Genomic DNA, 27762 nt, shown 5'->3' on the forward strand with positions numbered 1-27762 from the left:
TAGAGTTCCTTTTGAAACAATCCCCTGATTAGGTTAAACTGCCTGAATCTTGTTTATATTACTGATTTGCTTTGTAGGCACTTTCTTGGGGGCGGGGTGGGGGGCGGGGTCAACTTTAGCCAAACAAAAGAATTCCAGATTTCAAATTGATGAGGTCCAGATAAATAACCTGAACCTCTAAAACGGGTTACTGTTTTAGAATTCCAAATTAAATAATAAAGTTTACTTTTAAACACATAGAAGACATATAAAATATGTTAAAATATAAAGGCTAACAAGTTAGAGTGTTCTGACAAGCCATGTTTCACATTACGCAGTTAAGCTCAAGATTGGGAACTTGCTCTTATCAATTAAGACTTCTAGAAACTAAAGAACCTGAAGATGAACTGAGCAGCTCTAAAGCATAATGAATGATGGTCATGCTTGATTGACCAAACTATAAAACTATATGGTATAATGTGGTTCTTAAAGATGTACAACTCTAGAATGACGAATTTTATAAACTAAGGTGATACCAATACAGCAGATTTATATATACTGGGTTGTTTTAAAAGTTGCCCTTCAAGTTGACAATATCTATTCATTTATGTATTCTTTGAACAATATTTATTGAGTGCCTTTTTTATGCCGAACATATATAATGAATAAAGAGTTTATAAAACATTCACAACTTTTGCTCCAGTAGCTCTTTGCTGACTTTCACCTGAGGAGATGATCCAACAGGGGAGTGTACATGTGTACGTTTAGAACTTAACGTCATATGGAATGATAGTGACCAACCTAAATCTCCAAAGGGGCCTTGGTTAAATAACTGGTTGTTTCTCGGTGGGATATTCATGTACTTGAGTCCCGAACATGAGAAAATCCTGACGACCTAAGTGAGTAGAGCAGACGATTCAGTCGTCCAGGTCTGGAGAGGATTCTCGGGTTGTGCTGGTGCCCAGTGACCGCTGTTGTGTGACTTCTGCGGGGAGAGGAGACAGGAGCTGGGCGTCCATATTAACGGCTGTCCTTGTGGTTACTTTGCAGTCAAATAAAGTGCCCGTGGTGCAGCCGTCCCACGCAGTCCATCCTCTCACCCCCCTCATCACTTACAGCGACGAGCACTTTTCTCCAGGATCACACCCGTCACACATCCCGTCGGATGTCAGCTCCAAACAAGGTGAGAGCCCTGCCTCCCTCCCCGGGCCGCTTTGGATAAGCAAGGAGCCTCATCTCATCAGTCTGAGCGACCTCACAAGTGCCTCCGCACATGTCACTGGGTGGGTCATAATACATTTGTAGGAGATGAGAGGAATTTATTTGATAGCAATTTCTTTTTTTTTTTCATCTTTATGGGAGTATAATTGCTTTACAATGGTGTGTTAGTTTCTGCTTTATAACAAAGTGAATCAGTTATACATATACATATATCCCCATATCTCCTCCCTCTTGCATCTCCCTCCCTCCCACCCTCCCTATCCCACCCCTCCAGGTGGTCACAAAGCACCGAGCTGATCTCCCTGTGCTATGCGGCTGCTTCCCACTAGCTATCTACCTTACGTTTGGTAGTGTATATATGTCCATGCCTCTCTCTCGCTTTGACACAGCTTACCCTTCCCCCTCCCCCTATCCTCAAGTCCATTCTCTAGTAGGTCTGTGTCTTTATTCCTGTCTTACCCCTAGGTCCTTCATGACATTTTTTTTTCTTAAATTCCATATATATGTGTTAGCATACGGTATTTGTCTTTCTCTTTCTGACTTACTTCACTCTGTATGACAGACTCTAGGTCTATCCACCTCATTACAAATAGCTCAATTTCGTTTCTTTTTATGGCTGAGTAATATTCCATTGTATATGTGTGCCACATCTAATAAGCATACAAGAATTTGTTGTTGGCTTCTTTTCTTTTCAGGATTAAAAAAAAAGAAAACAGAACAAAAATATTGAAGGGTCATTTCAAAGTGACAGCTCTGATGATCTATGATCACAGTGTAAACCAATATGTTGTGAAAATATATTACAAATTCAGTCCTCAGTGCCCCCTGCCGTCTTTGTTTATTTTAGCATGTACTAGGTGTTGATGATTGTGTTAAAAAAAAAAAAGGTAGAAAAGGGACAAAGTGGGAGATTGTTTTTTCCTCAAATGTTACCTTTTTGAGCCTTTTGTGATTTCTTTTGGTCTTTATATCCCTGTTGTGTTTTCTCCTCTCTTTGTTGTTTCCCAGCACCAATTTAGATATAAATATAATTAAAATACAAAACCATCTCTGTCTAAAGTCAAGCAACATGAGTCTTATTTTGCTTCTCTGCATTATTACCAAGTTCTGCTTCTGTATCATTTACAGAGAAACACACATCATAAGCAGTCTGAAAAATCAAGACACCTGTTTTCTAACCTGATGGGTGTGTGTGTGGGTTCGTTGTCAGACACAAAGCTCGGGTTCCCCAAGCCTTCTGGTCATGTCAGCTTAGAGCAGACTTTGAGGGGGAGTTTGTTCACAGCATAGCCCTTATTCTTCCCACGTACATACATACTTGGACCTCAACGGGCTCTTTAGACATTCAAAATAAAGGGTCCTGTAAAGCCACATGAAGGCAGAGAATGTATATAGGGTCAAACGTGCCACCTCCAGCACTTCACCCGTGTGTCCAGGCCTATCTTTGATCGATAGTGAACAACAAAATATAGTAAGTATGTTAAAAAAAAAAGTGGAGTTCAGAGGCTGGGTGTTTTTCCCACTGCTGTGAACACTTCTAGGTTAAATATGTATCATGTTCATTTCCCACCTTTATTAAAAAGACGACTGTTTGAGGACTTAGTTACTGTTGGACTTCGCTTGAGTGGAGCCCAGGTACCTTTACTTAGAGAAGGCAGAAATCATCAAGGCCGATGTTTCTGGGTTTGTCTCTGTTTTATTCCTCATTTCCAGTCCTTCCTCTCCTCTATTTCCTTTTGTCAAGGACCTCCAAAGAATAAGAAACATCAGAGACAGGTCTGTGAATATGTAGTGAGAAAGGGAATTAAAATAGGCATCTTAGGAAGAAGGCTGAGTTTGAGAGGGAAGCTCAAGAATATGACCTTGGCCGTGGCCAAGGGGGACCATATGACGAATATGACCTTGCCCGTGGCCAAGGGGGACCATATGACCAATATGACCTTGGCCGTGGCCAAGGGGGACCATATGACGAATATGACCTTGGCCGTGGCCAAGGGGGACCATATGATGAATATGACCTTGGCCTCTGAGGACCATAAAGATGCGGGTGACAGTTAAAGATAGATATAAAAGCCCCGAACAAGCTATTAGCAAAAATAATCCAACAGCATGTTTTATTTAGTTTTAAACCGTTTATCTACTTAACAATTACATAGTACTTACTATATCCCAGTCCCTGTTCTGAGCACTTTGAAACGGACTTGTTTAAAAGAATAACATTATAAAAATTTTTAAAGGAGTAACACATGATGGTTCAGAAGTTGTTCTTTCAGGAATTCTAGGAGAGTTCAATTTTTTGTTTTGTTTTGGTTTATACAAATATTTATTTATTTATTTTGGCTGCGCCAGGCTTTAGTTGCGGGATGCGTGCGGGATCTAGTTCCCCAACCAGAGGTGGAACCTGGGCCCCCTGCATTGGCAGCGCGGAGTCTTACCCACTGGACCACCAGGGAAGTCCCTAGGAGAGTTCAGATTTTTGAAACAGACAATTTTCTGACTAGCTACCAATTACAATTACACTTTCTCTTCTGTTTCCATATCTTACGGCTACCCTACCTTGCTAATTGTACTTTATATCATTACTCCTCAAACTTTTTTATTTTAAACAAACTTTTTAGAACTAGAGAAGGGACTAGTGGGCATGAACAGAAATTGTCTGCTTGCAGTTTCTTTGAAGTATTTTGTCCTAAAAATTCGTGTGATTTTTGCATTCTACTCCATACACAGTCTACATTTGTTTTAATATAAAAATCCTGTTTTTAATTACTTTTTTTGTCGTGGACTTCATGTACCTCATCACCGTGTAGTTAGGGGGATATAAAACCTTGGTTTAAAAAGAACTAATTTTTTAAAAAGTACTAATTTACATGATTTTGAGTTCATATCATTATATTTGGGTACCTTGATCACCAAAAAATAAGTATAAGGGAAAAAAAAGTCTAAGGCTTACTGGATCTCTTGCATTTACTCTCTTTTCTCTCCTTTCTGCCTGCCTTTTGGTACCACCAAAAGGTGGTACTGAGTTGCTGATTTCAAAGTTCCTTGGGAAGCTGGCTAGCTCTATCCCCCCCAAATCCAAAAAAAAGAATATCGTGTTCCTACTCTAACCCTAGATGGAATTATCCGATAAATATAAACTGCTTGTCAGCAGAACCCATTCTCATTTGTAGGAAAATAACTTTAGGTTAATTTCCTATTAGGAAGCGTATTAGGTTTTACGTTTCCCTCAGTATGTGTTTTGGGATAGGGTGCGGGGTGCAGGTGTGTAGGTGTAGTTAGTTGTAGGAAAAGCAAGGGAAGCTAATACCCCTCATTTTGTTCCACTCATTGTGTCTGATAAAAATGTTGAAAGAGCTTTTAAGAAATACTGGGTTTATGTACCTGTTTATATGTTTTGTATCCTTATAAATAACAACAAACACTCAACTTAGTGCTTATACTATATACCAAGCGCTTCTCAGTATTACATACGAATGCATTTATTCCTCACAACAACATTTATTTCATTTTCATTCTGATTTTACAGAGTAATAATTAAATAACTTCCTCAAGACCATATAGCTAGTGAGTGGCAGAATGACTGTATCCATGCAGTCTGACACCAGAATCATTTTGGCTGTGTTTATAAAAGTTATTTATAAAAGTTTAAAATTTTTTTAAGGATATACTGCATAGAGCCTCCAGAGTATAGTTAAGTGTTCAATAAATACTCATTAAATGAATGACGTGAAATGTGTCTAAAGTACCGCAGGAGTCGGTAGAGAGGCGCACACTTCTAGGAATCTTTGGAAACGGGATCTTAAAACAACAATAAGCTATTTAGAAAACACAGATCCACTTTCTTCTACTCATGTAATGACCTAAGCCACATCATGTACGTACGTGCAAAACGGTTATCGTACTGACCCAGCATGGGGAATGGGTCCATTTACTTCACCTGTTCATTTGCTTAGTCACTCAGAAGTATATTCAGAGCCTCGTCCGGAGACAGCCATAGTTTGATGCACAGATGGGGAAAACACGGTCTCTTTTTTTCCAAGCAGTGTACGAGGCTCAGGCAGGAAATCATTTGTACAACCTCACTATAAAGCCAAGTGAAGACTATCTTAAGTACCATGTTAAAAGTACAAATGAAATGTTGTAAATTCAAAGAAGAAAGATTTCTCAGAGCAATAAAAGTTAGAGAATATTCCATGAGAGAGAGGTATCTGAAATATGAGTAGACTTTTAATAGGAAGAGTCAAATTAAATACCCAGCGTAGGAACTAGCATGTAGCAGGTGCTAAGTAAATGGTAGTTCCCGCCTTTCTTCTTAAGCAGTGAAACCAAATGCAGCTAGTTTGTATTTTTTGTTCTGTCAGATTACTCCCACACAGAATCACTGGTTCAGCCTTCTCAGTGTACTCAGAACATGGACTAGAGTGGAGAGCAAGCTTTCAAGCTTGTCTGCTTAGAGACATGAGATTGAAAGCAGGCTACTTCTCTGCATCCCAGAGATAAGATCCCAGGACAAATCGCATTTTTTAGGTACCTGAACCGTCACTTCACCTCTCCAACAAAGGGATTAAAGGAGACAATTCAGACAATTCCATCTCTAATTACGATTTTCAAGTTCAAATTTCCGCAAAGTTTTCCAAGTTCTTCTGAGTTGGCCTGGTTTTTCTTTTCAAAACGGAGCAGCCCCCCTGCAGAACCTGAGGCTTGGAGAGGTATCAGAGTGTCAGAGTGAGGGAGGCAGCGAGTTGGAGAAACTTCCCTGTGATTCTGATACGTCAAGAATCACCACTGTAGGCACCCCTGCTGCCCCTACCTCCCCAGACCCAAGAAAAAAAATCCCAGAGTATGAAACTTGGGGTCTACTGTGACCAAAAGAAGCAGTATTTCTCGCTTTAAAAAAAAGGGAGATTTGATGGTAACTCTGCTAAGGTGAACTTCCAGCTTCCAAAAACCAGCTGCCAGTGGTTCTGCTTCAGTGGGAGAGAGTGGATCCGCAGAATGCCCTGGGTCCCATTGTACGCAGTGCTCCTGGTGAATTGATGATATAAAGGAATTAAAAGAATACTCATTAAATTTGAAAGTGATAAGAGATCAAAAAAGGAGATTTTAGACTATTCTTTTAAAAACAGTAAAACCTCAGATGATCTCCTGTAAACTCTCTGTTAAGAGAAAGATTAAAGACCTTTCTCTGAGAGTTGAGAAAGAGTGTGTCCTAACTTCAAAGTCAAATTAACATCCACTTTGAAGGCGACACTTCATAAGCCATTCCCATATGCTCAAGGCCTTCAGTATCTTTTAAGATCCAAATGAAATTCATAAACATTTTAAATAGTAAAAAAAAAAAAGCAGCATACTTAAAGGGCATCTTCTGTATACTCACCTAATTTGCATACCGGCTAATATAATTACAGCCACTGAATGCATATGCTGGGTGTTAAACCTGGGAATGTGTCTTTGCACGTGGTAATGGCCTTTTAAAGCCAGATTAGATATGTAAAGAAACTCATGTGGCTCTTTTCTGTTCCGAAGCACTTTCCCCCAAATCTAAATCTAAGTTTTTATTTTGCATTTTTATGTGTGCGTCTTAGCCCTTCTTTTCTGTACCCAAGGTAAGATATAAACAAAGAGGTGTCATCTGGGACTAGGATTAGGTACAATCTTCAGGTGTTTTTTTTTAAATTTTTTTTTTATTGCGGTACGCGGGCCTCTCACTGTTGTGGCCTCTCCCGTTGCGGAGCACAGGCTCCGGACGCGCAGGCTCAGCGGCCATGGCTCACGGGTCCAGCCGCTCCGCGGCATGTGGGATCTTCCCGGACCGGGGCACGAACCCATGTCCCCTGCATCGGCAGGCGGACTCTCAACCACTGCGCCACCAGGGAAGCCGCTTCAGGTGGTTTTTACAGTTATAGGGCAGTGTGCTCCAGGGAGTGTGAGCTCAAGAAACAATTTGGTGGCACTCTCATTTTCTGTGGAATACAACTAATCCAGAACAGCTTGATCTTGGAGCCCAGAGGACTCAACTTGATGAAGAGCTTAGCTGGAGCTGAAGTGGCAGAGACCAAATGAATCATATCAAGTACGACCATTATGGGGCTGAAGATGATTTCTAATTAATCTTTGATCCTCTGAGGTATCACATTTCCCAAATCTATGTGTCCATAAGGGAGCCAGTGAAAATCTGAAAGTAGCAATTTACCTAATCCTTGAACACCATGGCAGGCCTTCTACTTATAAAGGGCTGTCATTTTCCATTCTACACAAAAACAATTGTCTACCCTTCTCCTGACCAAAGTGATATTATAATGAGGGCAAACTAAATAATTTTAAAGTCTTATTTTGATGCCTGTTTTACTAGCAGCATATTTACTCTTTCAGGAGCTCCTCAAGATGTACTACCTTACTGCCTGTTTTCTCAGATGCTGAAATCTTGAGAAAAGTTAACAAACTGACTTCTGTTAAATGGATCTGAAAAATAAATACTGTTTCATTCTAGAGCTTAAGTATTAATGACATCACGCATTTGCTTGCCTTTCTATTTCTCTTAAAGTCGAATGTCCTATGAATCTGAAAACTCTACCTCTCTGTTGTTCTTTTTAATAGGCATGTCCAGACATCCTCCAGCTCCCGAGATCCCTACCTTCTATCCCCTGTCTCCGGGTGGTGTTGGACAGATTACCCCACCTCTTGGCTGGTAAGATCCTTCCTGCAACATTTAGCCAGGCGTTTGAACACGTGTTCTTCTACTTCCCATTCATGGAAATTAGCTTTATGAATGATAACACTGGAGTTGAAGAAACTTCACATCAACAAGCAAGGTGCTAACTTTATTTCATTTCAATTTAAAAGATTAAAAAACATACAGACTTTGAAATGGATTGAATTCGTTTGCTAATATGTGTAGAAAATGGCTGTGTAGCATTTGCTTTGAAGCTTATAGTTTTATGGATTCAATTTGTGGCTTTGGGCATTTGCTATGCCTGTACAAAGTGTTCAGTGTGGATTTTTCTTTTCTAGTTCTTTATGAACAACTTATATTTTTGAAACATAACCTTAGATGTATTGAATATCGATCTTTGCTTATAAATGGGCAAGTGAGATAAATGACAGATAACTAGGGAGAAATGCAAGTGCAAAAGCATCTTTTGAATTTTAATAAAATAAGCACCAGTTTGAGTTCAGAGGCGTGAAAAACTGATGTTTGGACTTCTCTTTTCAGAATCCAAATGCTGTCTATTTTGTTATTTCTGAAAAATCCGTAACATTCCTTTCAAATTTTTTTAATTGTAAAGGTAAAGGAAAAGAAATGTATTTAGGGAAGAAAGAATCACTGCATGTGATGTAGCCTGTTTTTGTCATTTTATTGTTAGCGTGAGGCTTTCCCTGTTCCCACTTCCCTTCCTCTCCTCTCCCCACCGCTCACTCCATGGACAGAGCGCTGCAACTTCAGCAGATATTTTCTCTCCTTTCTTCATCTGGCTCTCAGTCCCCACAGCTCCCACGTCAAGGCCCCAGTTTCCCTACCTTGACATCCTTAGATTATCTCTTCTTCATAAGGAGGCTCATCCTGCCATGGAAATTCCAGCTTTCTCTCTTCTCTTTGCATTAAATCTCTCAGTCAATAACTCTGTCTGAATTTAATTGATTATGCAGATATTTTCAAAGCTCCATCAATTATTCTCTCTGAACTTAGCTACTCAGGGGCAATAATCCTGGGCCGAGTTGCATCAGTGGCATCTGGAAATAAAGACCGTGTAAATGCAAAGTGTGAGATGTAGGAAAAGCAGAGGGAGAGATGGAATTCTCAGAGGAGAGAGAAAATAACTCCGATGAATCGATCTTTTATTTCTTCCCTGTAGCATGGATATATAAGGGGGGGGGAGTGCAGCGTTTTAAAAACTTTGTTCATTTTTATATAAACTTTTATTTCCTTCTTTCTTCCCTTCCCTGAAATGCTCAAAGATTCTGATAAAGAATCTACTAACCTAAAAGGAGTATCTCACCATTCTCAGGTTCTGTTATATTCAGTAAAAACATTGTTTACCTGTTGTTCAGAGCATTCGTGGGGATGGGAGAGGGGAAGGGATAGATGACAGGTCGTTCACGGACTGCGGTGGGAGATTTCCTTCAAGGCAGACGATGCTTTGGTTGGGCGGAGGGTGTCCAGGAAGGGAAGGAGCCGGGTGACTGAAGCAATGCCCTGGTAACACTCCCCCCAAATTCTGGTTGAGTTCCTCCCCTCCTGAAACTCTTACTGCTGGTTGGTAAGTCATGCTTTGTCATTGATGGGTTCCTTTCTTCTGTGACCTCAGGCAAGGTCAGCCTGTATATCCCGTCACGGGAGGCTTCAGGCAACCCTACCCATCCTCCCTGTCAGTCGACACTTCCATGTCCAGGTAGGTGGAGGTGGAACCGGGCGCTCCAGGACAGGCTGCCCTTCCTGCGCTTGCAGCTCGCGCGCCTCTGCTTGCCTCTCGGTCCTGGCCGGGCGGGTGCACGGCTCGGCCCGCGCGTCTGTCTGCGCAGGGTGCCTGGCTCCCACACTAGGCGTCCCGGAGGGTCCTTCCCCAGCAGCGCCAGCCACGCCCACCAGGGGGATGGACTCGGCCGCCCCGGGAACCCGCGTCTCCCTCCAGAAGACTTCGCTGCCACCTGACTGTGGGACGGGAAACGTCCCCAGAGGGGACATTATCAGAAGAGCTTGTTCGATTCAAAATATGATGGGGGTGGGGTCGGGGGGGAGAATAGAGACTGGTTTGATCTGAGTTTTCTAATTTGCTCTCTATGAGGAAAGTTGTAGCAGTTTCACGTGCCAGTGTTTGAAAACGCCCAGTCTAGAGCCTTCGGGACCAAGGCCGTCGGAAGAGAAGGGACGGTGCTCACAGGCTGTCAGGCTATACGGGGCTGCGTGTCCTAGTGTGTGAATCAGGCCCCGTGTGGACACGTTGGTGCAAGCGAAGCTCTGTGAGGTCTGCTGTGCCACACCGCTGTGTGTAATGCTTTTGCCTCTGGAAAGGATGGCTTCTGTGCCCTGTGCTTTGATGTACACACACATTTGTGGTGTCATCTGCGTGTTCAATGTGGCTTTTTCAAGGGAGCTAGCATTAACATGCTAGAAGTCAAACTGTTGGGTTAGTAACTGGTTGTGAATCTTTACTTTTTACATCGGTAGGAAATTCGCAGTTTTCTGTGGCGAATTTCAGCTTTTTAAGAAACGTTATTTTTTCAGTAGGTTGTAAATCTAGCTGATTGCGAGAGGATGAAATTATTATCCTTCCCCCCAAATCTCTCTGTACACTTTTTTTTAACATTGTAAGAATTGTGTGACGACGGGATTTTCTCACGGGCAAATAACCAGCATCATGTATTTTTGCAAATGGTACAGTTAGCAGAGCATGATGATTTGATCAAATGTTTGTATTTTTCCCATGCCTCCTTAATTTTTAAAAATTTGTTTCTGAAATATTACATATCCAAGCAGAGTCCCTTCTTTCCTTCCCAGAAGAAGGAATTAACTGTACAGGCGGCGATGAAAAGACCTGAGGAAGTTGTTTTTGTTGAATTAAATTGTTGACTTTAAAAGAGCTTGAAAAACAAAAATTTCTAAAGCGTATCCAAATTTATCCAAAGAGCTTGTTGAAAGTACTGTCTTCATTTGTTTTATTTTTCTTGCATGGCAGTTTCCCTCCTTTGTGTTGGATGGTAGTTGGATATTTTAAGATTTGTTTAATGCTCTACAAGTATACTCTGGGAAAAAGCCTTCATTTTAGCATACGTAGTTTTTACCTTGAAGCAGAACTGTATCCTTCCCTTTAATTAAATCCTTCCCCTTAATTTTGTTATCGGTTTTCCAGTAGGCCAGATCTCTCAAACACTACTTTCTTTATGTGTAGAAAATTATTTGGGGTGATGTTGATGGTGACCTTATTAAATTGGGGACTGAACAAATCTTCCTGTCCCCTGTCTTCTCAATTGTTCTCTCCTAGTATTAGGAAAAAAGCCAACAGGAGAAGAAGACTCTTAATGTGAAGGTTTGCTTAGGAATGTAGACAGAGAATTGAAAATGTGATGTCTTTCAATTTTTTAATCATTTAAAAAGCTAAATCTTAATATAGTGTTATATTTCCAGTAATTGTTCTTGAAATTCTTCTCTGAAAACTGCTTTGCAAGAAAAGTGACTCACTTTTTTTTTTTTTTTTTTTTAAATCCTATGGCCTAGAGCCCTCCCAGGAGAAATGCCAGATTGTACCATTAGCTTGAAAAAAAATCTGTGAGGTGGCACGTAATTATAAATATTTTCCACCTGAATACAGAAAAGAAAGAAATTAATCATCAGCCTGCTCTAACTTAGAGTTAATACTTCTGCGTGTGAAGGTGTGTTTTCACTGTCAGCCAATAGCAGTCAGTGGGTCGTTTGGAAATTCTGTCTAGCTTTCGCTACAGCGGTACATTTTGTTTTCTTGTCTTTCCTTCTTTTAGGTTTTCTCATCACATGATTCCTGGTCCTCCCGGTCCCCACACAACTGGCATCCCACATCCAGCTATCGTAACGCCTCAGGTCAAACAGGAACACCCGCACACTGACAGCGACCTAATGCACGTGTAAGTGTGCCCCGTCTTCACCCGCGCGTGCCTTATGGTACTAAGGACTTAAACCACACAGTTTCTTCTCTTTCGCTGCTGTTGAATCTGCCCCCTGTCTGTTATTACGGAAATCAGTGTAGCCCCGCCTCAGAAGCTCTGTCCTCAAAAGCTTGATTCTCACTGCTCTGGTTCTGGGTCTGAGATTGAAGAGGAGCACAGACCTCAAAAGATCCAGGGAAACTCACCAAAGGGGGGTGACCTTCAGAGCATAGCGACTGAGTAACTTGAGCGGTTTAGCCATTTACTCCAAGGCTTTAATTGGGTTCCGATTCTTGAGGAGCACGGGAGCGAAGTAGATTGGAGGGTTCAGTGCATTTCCTTCTAGAAAGGCAGTCGCCCTGCATCAAGGCTTCAAGAGCACAGAATTCAAGGGAAAGGGGCAAACCAAGCCCAGGATTTCCTGTCGGGCCAGGGTCATCCCAGGCTGTTACAGCAGGGCTAGATTGTCCGAAGAGATTAGTAATTGAGTTTCTTAATCTAGGGTTTGTACTGGGATGGGAGGATGGATGGGGTGGCAGGGAGCACGTGATCGTCCATAAAAACCCTGCAAATACGGGCAAAACCAGTGTGCGTGTGTTTGGGGGAGAGAGTCTAAGGTTTCATTAGCTTCTCAGAGGGGCCGTTGACCCCAAAAAAGTTAAGAACCTCAGTTCTGGAGGAGGACTGACCCCCCGCACTGTATGTTCAGCTTTTCCCGAGGTGACCAAGGAGCATCTAAAAGCTTAGATGGAACATCTTCACAAGCCCATTTCCATGTTGGGGTGGATCCTTATCCACAAGGAGTTGATGAGGTGCTCTTCTAAGCTGATGGTGTTCTGGGGGCTTACAGAGAGCCCAGAGGGTGGTCCCAGCCTGAGCTGGACTTGTGGTGAAAGCAGATGCTCTGCTTCTCTCCTGCCATGTCTTCCTTACTGGGCTCACCTCTTCCCCACCCCCGCCCTTTAGGAAGCCTCAGCATGAACAGAGGAAGGAGCAGGAGCCCAAGAGACCGCACATCAAGAAGCCTCTGAATGCCTTTATGTTATACATGAAAGAAATGAGAGCGAATGTCGTAGCGGAGTGCACCCTAAAGGAAAGTGCCGCTATCAACCAGATTCTAGGCAGAAGGGTAAGTAGTGGGATGGTCTGCAGATGTTCACGGTAACCACGGAACCTCTTCAGTAACATCTGCCCGAATGCACTTACGTGCCAGGTAGTCATAGAATCATTGTATAGTCACCAGCCACCGCCATTCGGGGAGTAACAGAGAGAGCACGACAGCCTTTAGGAGGAGTAAATGATACAGTGCCTTGTAAGCAACTGAGATGGTACCTGGCACATAGAAAACTTCCTGAAAATCATAACTGTTTGTCCTATTATCATTCTTTAAACAAATATATCTTGAGTGTCTTTTAGGTACCAGGCACTGTGGTAGGCATTAGATAATTATTGCTGAATAATATAGATGTAGTGCTTGCCCTCGTAGAGCTTGAAGTTTTGTGACAGGATACAGATATTAGACGAATAATTACCCAGTATATATATAATTAAAATTGTGATAAATATTGTATGAAGAGCAAGGATCTGAGAAAGAACCACAGGGTGGCTGGGGAAGGGCCCACTGAGAACGTAGTTGAGGCCTGAGAGCTGCCTGGGGTTAGCCATGTGATGAACGGGATGAGGTGAAGCTGTGTGTGTGTGTGTGTGTGTGTGTGTGTGTGTGTGTGTGCCCGAGTGCGTGTGCGTGTGTTGTGTGTGTGTGCGTGCGTTGCGTGCGTGTGCGAGTGCGTGTGTGCGTGCGTTGCGTGTGTTGCGTGTGCGTGCGTTGCGTGCGTGTGCGTGCACACTCTGAAGCAGGAAACCACTTAGCCCACCCAGGGGGCTACAGAAAGGCCTGCGGGACCAGCCACGCTTCTGGGTGAACCCTGTCAAGCACATGTCGTCGGCTGCACCTTGCAAGACATAAGCAGATCGTTCCACCTCGAAGCTTTAAATGGAAGAAGTGGCACAGGCCTGAGAAGTCTTTCTAGAAAATTGCTCTCTGAATCTTAACGTGTACATGGGCCAGGTTTCTCGACTGCCTCTCTTTTTGTTGTTGCTTCTTTCACCCATGCGAAGATATTTTTCTGAGCACCTGTCATGTACCAGGAACTGGACTTACAGCTAGGACAGACACTCTTAGATTTCTTTGTCCAGCCACCAGCCCAGAGGCTAGTCAAGTCCTTCCCAGTACTTTTCTCAGGATTGAAATGGGTTTAGTTGGGTATCTGATGGGTGGTGGAGAACATTTGAATTTTTCTAATTCAAATTGCATTTTTCTGTAATTACACTGTAATTTTAGAAATGCTTCATCTTAACTTGTTGATGCTCTTCATATATGTGTGGTAGCTTTTTTTTTTTCATTTATTTATTTTTGGCTGCGTTGGGTCTTCATTGCTGCGTGCGGGCTTTCTCCAGTTGTGGCGAGCAGGGGCTACTCTTCGTTGCGGTGCGCGGGGCTTCTCATTGCAGTGGCTTCTCTTGTTGCGGAGCACGGGCTCTAGGCGCCTGGGCTTCAGTAGTTGTGGCACGAGGGCTCAGTAGTTGTGGCTCATGGGCTCTAGAGCGCAGGCTCTTTAGCTGTGGTGCACGGGCTTAGTTGCTCTGGGGCACGTAGGATCTTCCCGGATCTGGGATCGAACCCGTGTCTCCTGTGTTGCCAGGTGGATTCTTGACCACTGAGCCACCAGGGAAGTCCCGGTAGCTTCTTAAAATATGACCCTGTGTATTTGTTTTTGCAACCTCTCAAGAAATTCATGATTTGCAAATGAACATTCAGGAGAAGGAGGGTCTTGACAACCTTTGTGAGACCTAGAGATCATGTTTTAGCTGTTGTTGATAATTTTTGTCATGTTTGTTACAAACCTAATACATTTCAGCATTCATAACAGAAAACATTTAGGAGATTACCAGTCCACGTGAGGAAGCAGATGGAGGAAAGCAGGCGTTCTTGTATTATCGATTCCTGTTGGAGAGCATAAAAATGCAGCAATTTCCAATCTGCAAGACACCAGGGTTTCAGGGGTGGGATGCAGTGGTAGATTATAGCTCTTTCGGTGCCCTGTGTACAGTACTCTATCTCCCTGTGGCTTCTTAAACACTTAATAACAATAATTACAATGATTTCCAAAGCCAGATCATAGCAGATGAGTGATTCCCATCATTTTTTGAAGAATTCCTCCTTGAAAGCTTAAAGGCTGATGACGATTTTCCCTGACCCTTTAAAAGAAGAAATCAGAGGAAAAGACGGGTTCTTATTTCCGCTTGTGTAAAACTCTTAGATTTTGTTTGTTTGTTTGTTTGTTTCTTTTTTGAGTTAAAGGTCCATGGTCCTCCAGTGGGAATTATTTTCCTGCTCTATAGAGTTAAGAATATATGAATGTATGCTTCCTCTTTTTAATGCACATTTCCAACAGTTGCTACTTTCTCAGCTCCCTTAACAATCCCCAGATCAGAGCATGTGTCCTAAAGGATGGCTCTCATTTAAGGTCTCTCTCTGGTTTTAATTTGGACACCTGTTTCTATTTATAGATCTCTGAGATCTTTGATTAAGATCAGGTTTTCTATCCTTTCATAACTCCGCCTCTGGCAGGGTAGTCCTTGCTAGTTCTTTAAAGTTCCCAGCTTTAAAATCATGAAGTTTTACATTGGGATAATTAGAATTCTTAATAGTGGGCCTGAAATTCATCCTAGAACATTTGATCTTCTGATTTTTATTCACTTCTACTGTATTTCTAGCATAGAAATGTTCGTTCATATGAATGCATCAAAGTTTTCTACTTCGTATTCTGAATAATAATAACACAAATACTACTTTAAAATAAGCCTTTCGTTTTCAGACCTTCCAGGCTACTAAAGGAAGTCCACTTATTGCATATTTATTGTCAGAATGTCTCTTCAAATTAAATGGGTATTTTCCCAAAAACTTGGTGAATCTTTCAGTAAGCAGAAGAGATGGAAAAGCATTTTTGGTCAATTGTGTTTCAGAAATTCCTGTAAAGAAAGATCATCTTTCTTGTCTGCATCAGACTTTATTCTTGTTTTCAGTGCAAAACTTTAATACATAGTTTCACCTACTGTTTTACTCTGGTAAATGATGTTTCGTTTGTGAATTCGAAATAATATCAAGGAACTAAAAGCAATCTGAGGTAAGCAAGTAAACAGTTTAGTCTGTGGTCTGCTTTTTTTTCTCCTTGAACTTTGCTGTTTTGTTCGCTGGGGTCTTGTCAACCTAAGTTTCCTGCTGTAACTGAAAAATTCATGCTTGTTCATTGACTGCTTGTTTTGGGTAGAAGACCCAACCTCCATACGTATTTGGGAGATAAGTTCTATTTGCAATGCCAGATTTTCTCAGCAAGTTATAAAGCTGCCATAAATTACATAAAATTATACTTTAAATTATTTAAGCTTTTTTATACTATAAAATATATTTACAAACAATTATATTTATAAAAAAGATATCTTTATACTGACATACTGCAGTAGGATGAGAGAGATTATTTATCAAATGAATAAACAGATGTACAAAGTAAGACTTCTATCCTTACCTTTTTTCTCTTAGTCTCTTTTTTTGTTGTTGTTCCTTTTTGATAACACTTTGCCTCTCGTTGATCATGTTAGCACCAGAACTGTCTAAACACTAATGGTCAGTCTTTTTCAAAAAAAAAGTGTAGGCCGATCTTTTCCGCTGTGCCCAGTTCGGCTTTTTCTCCCTGTGAAGGTCTCTAGGTCAGTACCTCAGGTTTAGAAAAGCTGTCAGTTGACAGAGGCAACTGCCTCTGTGACTTTTCCTGCCTAAACTTCCACTGCTCCCCAGACCTGCCTCCTTAGGCTCCGCTTAACTAATTGTGATTACTCTGTTAGTACAAAGACTTGTGTCGCAGGTAACTTTCCCCAGGTGTTTGGGGTTTTTTTTTGTTGTTGTTGTTTCCTGCCACCTCCCCATCTCCTCTCCCCCCTCCGCCCTTTTTTTTTAAAAAGAAAAGCATATTACCTGATTTGCCTTCAGACTCAGGCCAAGTCCCGCTGTGGGTCACACATCTTACCTTTACACTCCGCACGTATAAAGCAATTAAAAATGAAATCATCTGCTCTATCCAGCACAGAGGCCCTGGCCTTCAAGGGGCTTTTCAAAGGAAATGGAATTGGTTGCCTTGCCTGTAAGCCCCACAGCCTCTGGACAGGAGGATGGAAGGAGGCCGAAGGTGCTTTAGTGCTCTCCTTGAGATCAGGTTCTTGTTCTTCTAACAGGCAAGAGCAGCAGGTGTTCATTTTCTTGAGGAGAGCATCCCTGCCATGCTCTGGGGGCTGCATCCTAACCACTGGATCGCTGTCCTGGAGGGCAGCCTTTTCTCGCTCACCAGCCTCTCTCCCTCACTCCTCCTTCCTTTGCCCCAATCCAGTCACACCTTTCTTTTCTTTTTGTCTTATCATTTAAAAAAACAAGAACAGGGTAATTAAAATCAATATGCAGGGTAGAGGTGAATGAGAAAGAATCGCCCAGCCTTTAAGGGGAAGTTAGCAAAATGGGAAGCGACACACCCTAGAGCTGGGAGCCCTGGACTGGGAGCCAGGCTCACACAGAGCGTGTGCGCGTGCATGTGCACGTGTATGTAGCTGCGCAGTGGTGTGGCGTTGGGTCCACCGCCTCTGTGCCGTCACCTCCAGCCAGTGGGTTCCCCAAAGTGCAGCCAGTTCTCCTGGGATGTTCTGGCAACAGATCCTGGCATTTGGGAAGTAGGGGGACCAACTTGAAAACTGCTCCGTGGGGGCCTGGGGTAAGTTGTGTGCAAACACACACAAAGTGCTGGTACAGGCTGCTAAAAATCCCAAACAGCACCTTGCCTGCATAAACTCTTCTGCTCTGTATGATAAATAAATATATGTTACCTAAAGGGAAGTGGAAATTTTGCAGGGTGTCAGCTGCTACGTTCCCCAGATTAGATCCTACGGTCTCAAAGTCTAGATGGCAAAATAAACTTAGTCAGGTTCCTTGTTTTCCATCCGAAGGAAGCTAAAAAACACAGCCATAAAGTGTGCATGTTTGATTACACAGCGTTATCTGTATTCTCCCTATGGACAATTAGTGTTTAAATAAGTGTGAGGGGAGGGTGAAGAGACTGAGACAGACTGACTTTTGATGTCTTGCTTTATGGACAGGATCATATGATGAAGGTTTCAGATTCCTCACATGACAGAGTGGGAGAGTGCATGGGAGGTGAGGATGTATCTGTGGAAATTACTTCATTTTGCATAAATAAATGGTGCTTGGGCTCAGATGTCAGAATGTGCTGCAAACTGTGAAAAAGGGCTAAGGTGGGTGTTGAGGTTCACCAGTGAATGTTCTCTTTAATTTGTATTGGAGAAGAGAAAGGCTGGGTGACAGGCCATTTCACTTTGGATACTTTGACAGGTTTCATGTCACGTGAGAACAGAATAGAGAAATCAGAGTTTGAGTCTCACTCCAGCCACCGAACTCTAGGTGGATTTCTGCGACACGTGGTCTTCTGCCATTTAAAAATAAATCGAAGTTTAAATGCTTAATGTTTTCATTCTTTAGTGTCTGAAATATGAAACATACAATACTGTCGCTGTTTTGCTTTCACTTGATTTTTTCCCCCTTCCCCCTTCTTTTTCAGTGGCATGCCCTCTCTCGTGAAGAGCAGGCTAAATATTATGAATTAGCGCGGAAGGAAAGACAGCTACATATGCAGCTCTATCCAGGCTGGTCTGCAAGAGACAATTATGTAAGCACTTTATGCACACGGCTCTCTCCTCTCACTCGTTCTCCCTCTGTGTTGCTCTCGTGAAGGAAATGTGTTGTAGAGTGTAGCTAATGCTGGCACCGTTCTCTATTTTTGAAAGTTAATGAACTTTATAATAAAGATTTCATGGATATATTCCAGTCTGAAAGCTTTGTGCTGTCACTTTTTTTTGGCTATATGCTAATGAAATTTTTAAGTAAAATTTTTTAAATCGAAGAAAACCTTATCATTAAAATGTTGGTGAAAAAGATTTTTTTTGTTTTGTTTTGTTTTTTTTTTTTTTTTTTGTGGTACTCGGGCCTCTCACTGTTGTGGCCGCTCCCGGTGCGGAGCACAGGCTCCGGACGCACAGGCCCAGTGGCCATGGCTTACGGGCCCAGCCGCTCCGCGGCATGTGGGATCTTCCCGGACCGGGGCACGAACCCGTGTCCCCTGCATCGGCAGGCGGGCTCTCAACCACTGCGCCACCAGGGAAGCCTGAAAAAGATTTTTTTTAAAGCATATAATCTCATCATGTGAAGGCAGCATTAGTAATAACTAGTTACACTACCTTCCAGTATTTTTTCTGTGCATATCTTTTTTTTTTTTAACATCTTTATTGGAGTATAATTGCTTTGTACAGCGGTGTGTTGTGCGTAGCTTTTTACCTTTTACTTGGATATGTGTGGGTGGGTGGCTGTGTATTACATACGCCTTTGTATCATGCTGCTTGCTCTTATCTATAATAAGCGTTTTTCTGTTACGGCATAGCGTTTCTGTATATCACTTTTAACAGGTATACAGTATTTCACTGAGTGAATGTCACAATTTACTTAACCATTTTTTCCCTGCTTTTTAGACATTGGCTATTTTTTTGTTAATAATTGGAAATTATCCTGCAGTGGATTGTGCGTAACAGTTTTTAGGACTTATTTCTACAGGATAGACTCACAGTAGTGAAATTGTAGTGAAACGCTAGTGAAATTGCTGAGTACAGATTATAAATATTTTAAAGCCTCTTGATATATATTGTCAGATTTCTTTCCAAAATGGATTGTGTTATTTTACCCTTCTTACAAACAATATATTCCAGTGACTGTTTTGCACAGACTAATTAAAACCGGGTAAAAAAAACATTTTTTTGTTCGTTTCATATTAACGTACCCTGATGCCTATTATATATTTTATTCAGATGGAGTGGGTATTATATTTTTAAGCTGTACTAATTTCATTGGGAATACCTCATTTATAAATACCTCATTTATATTGCCAATTATTTTATTACTTCAGAGTTTGAATACCTTACTCATGTAGTCTTGATACAGCAAAAACTACTGAGAAAGACTGTTATAAGTGATATTAGTTGTATCATATTTTATAGAGGGGAATGATTTTGATTACTTAAGCTCTTAATTTAAAAATTTGAAGATCATTTTCATGTTTCTTGTGAGACGAGCATTCAGAGTGCCCGCTAGGACAGACTTCACATTAAATGGAATTGTCCTTTTTTAAAAGGGCGAGGCACTATGGAGAACAGTATGGAGGTTCCTTAAAAAACTAGAAACAGAGCTACCATACGACCCAGCAATCCCACTACTGGGCATATACCCTGAGAAAACCATCATTCAAAAAGAGTCATGTACCAAAATGTTCATTACAGCTCTATTTACAATAGCCAGGAGATGGAAGCAACCTAAGTGTCCATGGACAGATGAATGGATAAAGAAGATGTGGTACATGTATACAATGGAATATTACTCGCCATAAAAAGAAACGAAATTGAGTTATTTGTAGTGAGGTGGATGGACCTAGAGACTGTCACACAGAGTGAAGTAAGTCAGAAAGAGAAAAACAAATACCGTATGCTAACACGTATATATGGAACCTAAAAAAAAAAATGGTTCTGAAGAACCTAGGGGCAGGACAGGAATAAAGACACAAATGTAGAGAATGGACTTGAGGACACGGGGAGGGGGAAGGGTAAGCTGGGACGAAGTGAGAGAGTGGCAGGGACATATGTACACCACCAAACGTAAAATAGATAGCTAGTGGGAAGCAGCCGCATAGCACAGGGAGATCAGCTCGGTGCTGTGTGACCACCTAGAGGGTGGGATTGGGAGGGCAGGAGGGAGATGCAAGAGGGAGGGGATATGGGGATATATGTATGCATATAGCTGATTCACTTTGTTATACAGCAGAAACACACCATTGTAAAGCAATTATGCTCCAATAAAGATGTTAAATTAATTAATTAATTAATTAAAAAAATAGGGCGAGGGTGAAGCCATGAATCAATATGTAAATCAGTGTGTGGCCAGTGTGTGGCCAAGTCACTACTGGTCAGGGTTTGGAGCTTGAACATTGGATACAACTATGACACAGGAAGTAAGAGTCCTCCTTTCGTGACTTGGGAGCAGCAGCTTCATCATCTCTCCTGAACTGTTGTCTTGATTGTTTTAAATAACTACTTAGGTTGGCCAAAAAGTTCGTTTGGGTTGTACTGTAAGATGCTATGGAAAAACGCTAATGAACTTTTTGGCCAGCGCAATACTATATGCCAATGGTCAAGAACTGTCTTAAATGCTTTTTGTGTTACTTTCTAGTCCTTCTAATAATCCTGTGGCATCAACAGTATTATTGTATTTTACAGATGAGGGAAGTTAAATTGTCAGGAGGTTAGGCAATTGGTCCAGGGCCATGTAGTGGCTAAGCTACAGGGGACACCCAGGTCCCCCAGACTTCACAGTCTATGCCATTTCTCTCCTCCTCCAGGTGGACCAGCTCAGTCTTCCGGGACCTTTTTAGGAAGTCTGCTTTAGTTGAAGACTTTTCTCCCTGAACTGGGCTTCCATCCTCTGGGCCGTAATTAGTATTTTCTGGATAGAGCCTTCGTGATGCCCTTTAAGTGGGAAGATCAGTCCCCCACCTAAAGGGTTTCAGAAGTGTCCTCCTCTAACCCCGTCCTGGATCTCTTTTGGATGTGGTTGGCCTTATAGGGAAGAGTGGCCTTCCTTCATTGACCTCTGGGAGAGCTTTGCTGTGCTGTGACTTTGCATAGATTTAGTGTTGTGTGTTGACTGTCTCTCTCTTTTTTTTTTTTTTTTGAAGTATAGTTGACTTACAGTGTTAATTTCTGCTGTACAGCAAAGTGATTCAGTTATACATATATATATATTATTTTTCATATTCTTTTCCATTACGGTTTATCACAGGATACTGAATATGGTTCCCTGTGCTATACAGTAGGACCTTGTTGTCTATCCATCCTATATATAATAGTTTGTATCTGCTCATCCCAAACTCCCAGTCCATCCCTTCCCCATCGCCCCCTCCCCCTTGGCAACCAAAAGTCTGTTGTCTACGTCTGTGAGTCTGTTTCCGTTTCATAGATATATGTTCATTTGTGTTGTATTTTTTCAAACTCACCCTTCTTTTTATTTATTTATTCATTTTTGTTTTATATTGGAGTATAGTTGATTTACAATGTTGTGTTAGTTTCAGGTGTACAGCAAAGTGATTCACTTATGCATATACATATATCTATTCTTTTTCAGATTCTTTTCCCATATAGGTTATTGCACAGTACTGAGTAGAGTTCCTTGTGCTATACAGTAGGTCCTTGTTGCTTATCTATTTTATATATGAGTAGTGTGTATATTGTTAATCCCAAACTCCTAATTTATGTGTGTTGTATTTTAGATTCCACATATATGAATGATATCATGTCTTTGAGTGAAGTTTCTGTTTCTGATCCTTAAGGAGTGAGTTTCCACTTTTAAAAAGAGATAAAAGAAACACACGTTCTCTCCCTCTTGCTCTCTCCCCTTTTCTCCATGTGGAGGGACGGGAAGAGAGTAGTTTTAAAGAAAACCGGTGTTATGTGAATTTACCTTTAAAGATTTTCCTCTGCGCAACTTTTAAAGGAAATTGTTTGCGTAACTTGATTTTAGGATCTCTTTGAATGAAGGGGAAGCCCAGCTTTGTTACTTAAAATGTTTATAACAGTCAAAATAAGCCTATTAATTACTAAGGCAAACAGAAGTCAGTCACGTGGTATCACTTTAGCTAAAGATATTACAGTATTCTTAAAATAAGAGTACAGGAGTACAGTCTAAATAAGATGCATGCCCTATATCTTAGCAATTCATTGTCAGAATGATATCCTGATGCTCACTGCAATCATATTAAATATATATCTCAATGATTTAATATCAAGTTGTCCTATTCTATGGCATTGTAGATTTTATAACTTCAGTTTGTTTTTATAACTTTCATTTTTTATAACTGGTTTTCATAAATCAGTGCACATATTTTCTTAGGTGTATTATTTATATTATTAGAGCTTTTAAATGTGGTGCTTAAAACCCAAGTACTATATATGATTTTAATGAAAATTTTATATGTGTTTACTACACATGAATTTTTTGTGTTAAGCTGACATGAATACATTCAAACTCCTTAGGTCCTTTTGTCTACCATAAATGTAAGTTCTCTGAAGCACTGATGTATACCTAGGATATAGTACAGGTTATTTCACAAAGCAACATCAGTCCGACATGTCAGGGCACGGTCGCATGTTCTAGGCACGTGCTAGGCATGTGCTGGGTGGCAGAGATGTGCTGAGACTCGGGCGGTGCTCGTGTGAGCCGATAGCCATGTGGCTGAGGGGTCCAGGGCCACAGCCCCTTATGACACCTGTGCGGAGTTACGTTATGGTGGTGAGCTCTGCCTGGGGCTGACGTCGGGGGGCGGTGGGGGGAGAGAAGGGTCCTGGACAAGATGACACCTGAGGTGAGTCTTAAAGGGCAAATGGGAGCTAGGAGACGGTGAGGAAGAAGGCTCCAGACACAGGAAACGACCTTATTGCACCTTCTGGAAACCACAGCCGTTGCATTTGAAAGGGAGATAGCAGATGCCCCTCCTCCTGGAGCACCTTAATCTTCTGAAAGAAGACTCCATTATTTTTGATATACCATTTCCCCAGGTCACTAATATCTGTTGTTTGCCTTAGTGTTTGTGAGGATAGTTTCAGTCAGCTTTCCAAAGATATAAAGCCTCAGTGGTCAGGTCATGTGACATGAAGAAAAACTATCTTGAGGTGCATAAAAGTAGAGACTTTAATATATTCACACAATATACTCAATATAATCTTATGGTTTTATTTTTTGTGAATGTGATTATTACAGCAGACATAAGATAGAGATACTGGATGTGATATGTGTCCTATGACACTTATTTGAAAAGACCATCCTAATCTAGGTTGGTCATTTACTATTCATAGAAATCAAATATATGCTGTGTCTATGCCCTATTACAATTATTTTTTGAGGGGAAAGTAATTATGAAGAAAAATAGAAAATTAAACTACTATCAGAGGGACCTAAAATTATAAATTTGTGATTAAGATGATTTTGAAATGTATTTTAAATTGCAAGCATATTCACGTTATTGTGTTTGTTTTAGGAAGCAGGGTCCTTAACTGCCATAAATCAGTCTTTAAAATTACCTTCTAAGTTTTCTCAGGTTCTATCTTACCCTTCTACTACTGTCTTCAGTTACATCTTGTCTGTGCCGTGGGAGCTGAGGGGGCCTCAGTTAACATTGTGGATTTTTAATTAGATGGTGGAATTCACAGTGAGGAAGATTTGTCATCGACACTACCAGAAGTGGGTCCTAAGTGTGGTGCTTAGCAGTGAAAGGAGGGTCTCCTTATTAAGCGGGCGTTCCTTGAAGGTGGGCGGGGGGCGGAGGGGTCTGTGGCCACAGCCCTAGGACATCATCGTCCTCTGTGTGTGTGTGTGTGTGTATGACCACTGCTTACGTCAGTACCGTACTGATGACATTAAATGCGAAGCTATAGAGACAGAGGTCACAGATAAGAATTTCTTTCTCTTGCCCTGTTTCTAGGCACAGATGGTAAAGAGAGAGAGAAAATGAGGCATCTTGATCTCTTGGTTGACCACCTGCTGGTCCTTTTGTATCACGTTCATCCGTGTGTTCACAGTACAGTCTATAACATGAACATGTGCCTGTCTTCTTCCAGGGTAAGAAAAAGAAGAGGAAGAGAGAGAAACTACAGGAATCTACGTCAGGTAGGCACCATGTGACTTTCCAGCCAATTCTCGTGCTTCTGACAAGCACCTTTTAAAGAGTAGTCTGCACCTTTCTACACGCTGCTTTCTTCTTCAGCTGTAACATATGATTCTTGAACTCTGCTTTTCTTCCTGAGATGCTTTCAAAATGTTTGAAAGACCTTTCTTTTAAATGTGACTGTGTGAAGGTACACCTAAAAAGCTCTTGCAAACCCTGTCACCTGGATTCCTGGTTGCTAACTGTGGTGGTTTTTAAGGTTTTGTTTTTGCTTTTGTTGTCTGTGTTCTCTAACACTTCTGTTCTTCTATTTGCAAAACTCCTTACAATACAGTTTTTTATGATGAGCTACCTTATATCCCCTTGAGAATCCTTTCTATGGTTTGGGGTTATTTAAAAATATAAAACATGATGATAGGGTTTATCTTTCGTGTACGTTAATTCAAGGCATCCATCAGTGAGGTCCAGTTTATTTCCCCTTTTCTTTCATAAAAGATAAGGCCTCTACTTGTACGGCACAAATAAGACTGGCTGGCATAAGAACCATAAAAAATAAAGCAAACAGGTCCACATTATATTGTAGCTACTACGTATTGGGAATGTACAAAAAACCTCTTCAATAAAAATTTGTTAAAGACACAATTTTCTGCAGGTACAGGTCCAAGAATGACAGCTGCCTACATCTGAAACATGGTAAGAACGACTCTCTGGTCCTACTGCTGACATTAGTTATAAACAGAGGCACTTGCTTGTGAATCTTCTTGCTTGTACTGATGCCATTCAGCATTGCTCCTTTAAAGAGGAAAGGCCACCAAAATCAAATCAGTGCTTTAAAACATCTGATGGTTTTTATACCGGCTGTGGATTTGCAATATAGTATGTGTCTCTCTCTTCTCTTCTTCCCCTTTTTGCCCCTTTAATCTTTCTCTGTTCTCTTTCCCCTAACTCTTGTCAGCCATTCCTTACTGACCAGTGGCAAATCTGCCTGCTTCAGAAACAAACAAGTAACGAAACCCGGCAAAATGCCATCTTACTCTGCAAACCCAGGGCTGCGTTGGAGGAGCTCAGGCTGGCCCAGGACCTGGAAGGTTTTGTGGTATAGAGACTTTTTCTCAGTTGAGATGATATACAGAGGCTTAAAAAGTAATGTATTTGTTTCCAGTGAGAAAGAGAGGGATGCTTCGTTTTATCTGTTATTTAAAAATATGGCATGGGGACTTACTAACTGTATTCTCTCAAGTTCTTTATTGGTAACCATTGCTAGATCTCACTCTCATCTTTATAGGTGATATTTATCTCATTTCTTTTTATTGCAGTTATTTGACTTTTGACCACTTGACCACCATCCCTGGCGGGAACCTGGCTTTGTAAATTGCCTCAGTCTTTGCTAGGCTTTGAGTTCACGGTGTGTCTACACTGTGAAAGTTCTTCTCAGAGGCGCTCCCTTTGATTCTGTTCTCTCTAGGAACCCACATCCCAGTCCCGTCAGCTCTATCGTTTGGGTCTGTCTCGAGTCTTTCCTCTCACACTCAGCAGTTTCACAGCCCCGGATCAGGTGCTCAGACTTCCCATCTGGATTATTGTAATAAGCCTTTGGATAATTTTCCTGCTTCCAGACTTCCTTTCTGCCAGTTCATCCTCTGTGTTGCTCCCAGAGGGATCTGCTGAAACACAAACGGATTGTGTCACTTCCCGACTTAAAAACGCTCAGTGCTCCCCACTGTCTGAGGGACGCAGTGCAGACCACGTCAGGGTGGATCTGCGTCTCCCCTGTCCTGGGGGGTTCCACTCTCTGACACGCCTCACCTCCAACCATGCGTCTTGGGCTCAGTCCAAACAAAATTATTTGCCGTCCCTGAGACAGGTGGAGGCCGCTGCACGGGCTGTCCCTGTGCTTGGAAAGCCCGTTTCCTCTGCCTGAGGGTGGTGTTTCTTAGGAGAAGAGCATTAGCCTGCGGGTCACTTCATTCTTGACTAGAACCAGATGACCGCTTAATCTTTCAGAACTTAATTTTGGTGCTCAAATTTCAGCGGACTTTCCCAGGGGAATCTGCAGAGATTTGGGTACCAAATAGGTATGAATTTCACATCAGCTGTTTGCCCCGGCAATCTGCGTGAGCTTTTTAATCTTCATTTTCCTCCGCTGTAAAATGGGAACAGTAACCGCCGCCCGCTAGGGTTCTTTGTTTATCGTATGTGGCCTCCCTCCCTCCCTAGACGCCACCCCAAAGACCTAATGCAGCTGCCTTCTCCTCTGTGAAACTTTCCTCATGTTTATTCACGTTCCCCAGGTTCTTCAAAATGTCATCATTGTTTTATGATATCAAAAGTCTTCTAAACTAGCGCTGAGTGGTAGGCTTTTCTCCAGCTGAAAAGAAGATCAGCCCTTCATACAGGTGACCAAACAAGGTATCAGAAAAATAATATCACAGATGATGTTCATATTTAATTCAACTTAACGGCTATTAATTGAGGACCTCTTCTGAGCTGGCCCCCCAGCTTGGTTATAGGAGCACAGGCTCTGCCCCCCAGGTGCTCATGGCATCATAGTTCAGAAGTAATTTTAGTAGCAAGCACAGGCTCTTGTACTTCTTCTTTGCATTTTTTTAGAAGAATATTGTCCTTTTAATGACTAAACAAACACTTAGGTATGGACAGCAGCCCTTTTTATGCTCTGCCTCGAAACAGAAAACCCTGATAAGCATACCGTGCTAAGGACCAACATTCGCTGATTTTACTGTGTCCTCTGTTTGCACCAAAATCTTTAATGCTATTTCTATTAAAAATCATGCAAAAATGTATTTCTCTGCTTCATACTTTGATATTTAGTTTTGCATCCTTAATGATTAACCTTATGTAGTATTTTAAACTAGACGATTAGGCTGAATGCATTTTTGTCCTAGAATGTATCCCAAGTATCTCTTTTTAAAATAATGTTACAGTGATCATGGTGTTTTCTTGTCACTTAACTTGTTTTTCTAAAGGTCAAGGGGTGTCCCCTCTGCCCTGTCCCAGAAAAACACAACAAAGTCTCCCCCCCTCCCCCCAAGAAAAATATTTTCACCAGCAACCA

At 41.6% G+C, this 27762-nt stretch overlaps 1 protein-coding gene across 5 annotated transcripts in view; it reads left to right on the forward strand.

Moving 5' to 3' along the window:
* The window catches only part of LEF1 (lymphoid enhancer binding factor 1), a 118237-nt gene that overhangs the window by 77655 nt on the left and 12820 nt on the right, over positions 1-27762 (forward strand). The window contains exons 4-11 of one of the 5 annotated variants that reach the window (XM_030864100.2): positions 1030-1162; positions 7798-7888; positions 9507-9590; positions 11674-11796; positions 12784-12946; positions 18495-18602; positions 24643-24691; positions 25342-25382. In XM_030864100.2, coding sequence (XP_030719960.2) covers positions 1030-1162; positions 7798-7888; positions 9507-9590; positions 11674-11796; positions 12784-12946; positions 18495-18602; positions 24643-24691; positions 25342-25376 — 786 coding nt within the window. In that variant the 3' untranslated portion in view covers positions 25377-25382. The remainder of the gene's footprint in view (positions 1-1029; positions 1163-7797; positions 7889-9506; positions 9591-11673; positions 11797-12783; positions 12947-18494; positions 18603-24642; positions 24692-25341; positions 25383-27762) is intronic. The other 4 variants (XM_060299108.1, XM_060299109.1, XM_030864101.2 and 1 more) reach the window with 4 other exon arrangements.

This window comes from Globicephala melas, chromosome 5 (genome assembly GCF_963455315.2).
Source record: "Globicephala melas chromosome 5, mGloMel1.2, whole genome shotgun sequence".
NCBI classification, from domain to species: domain Eukaryota; kingdom Metazoa; phylum Chordata; class Mammalia; order Artiodactyla; family Delphinidae; genus Globicephala; species Globicephala melas.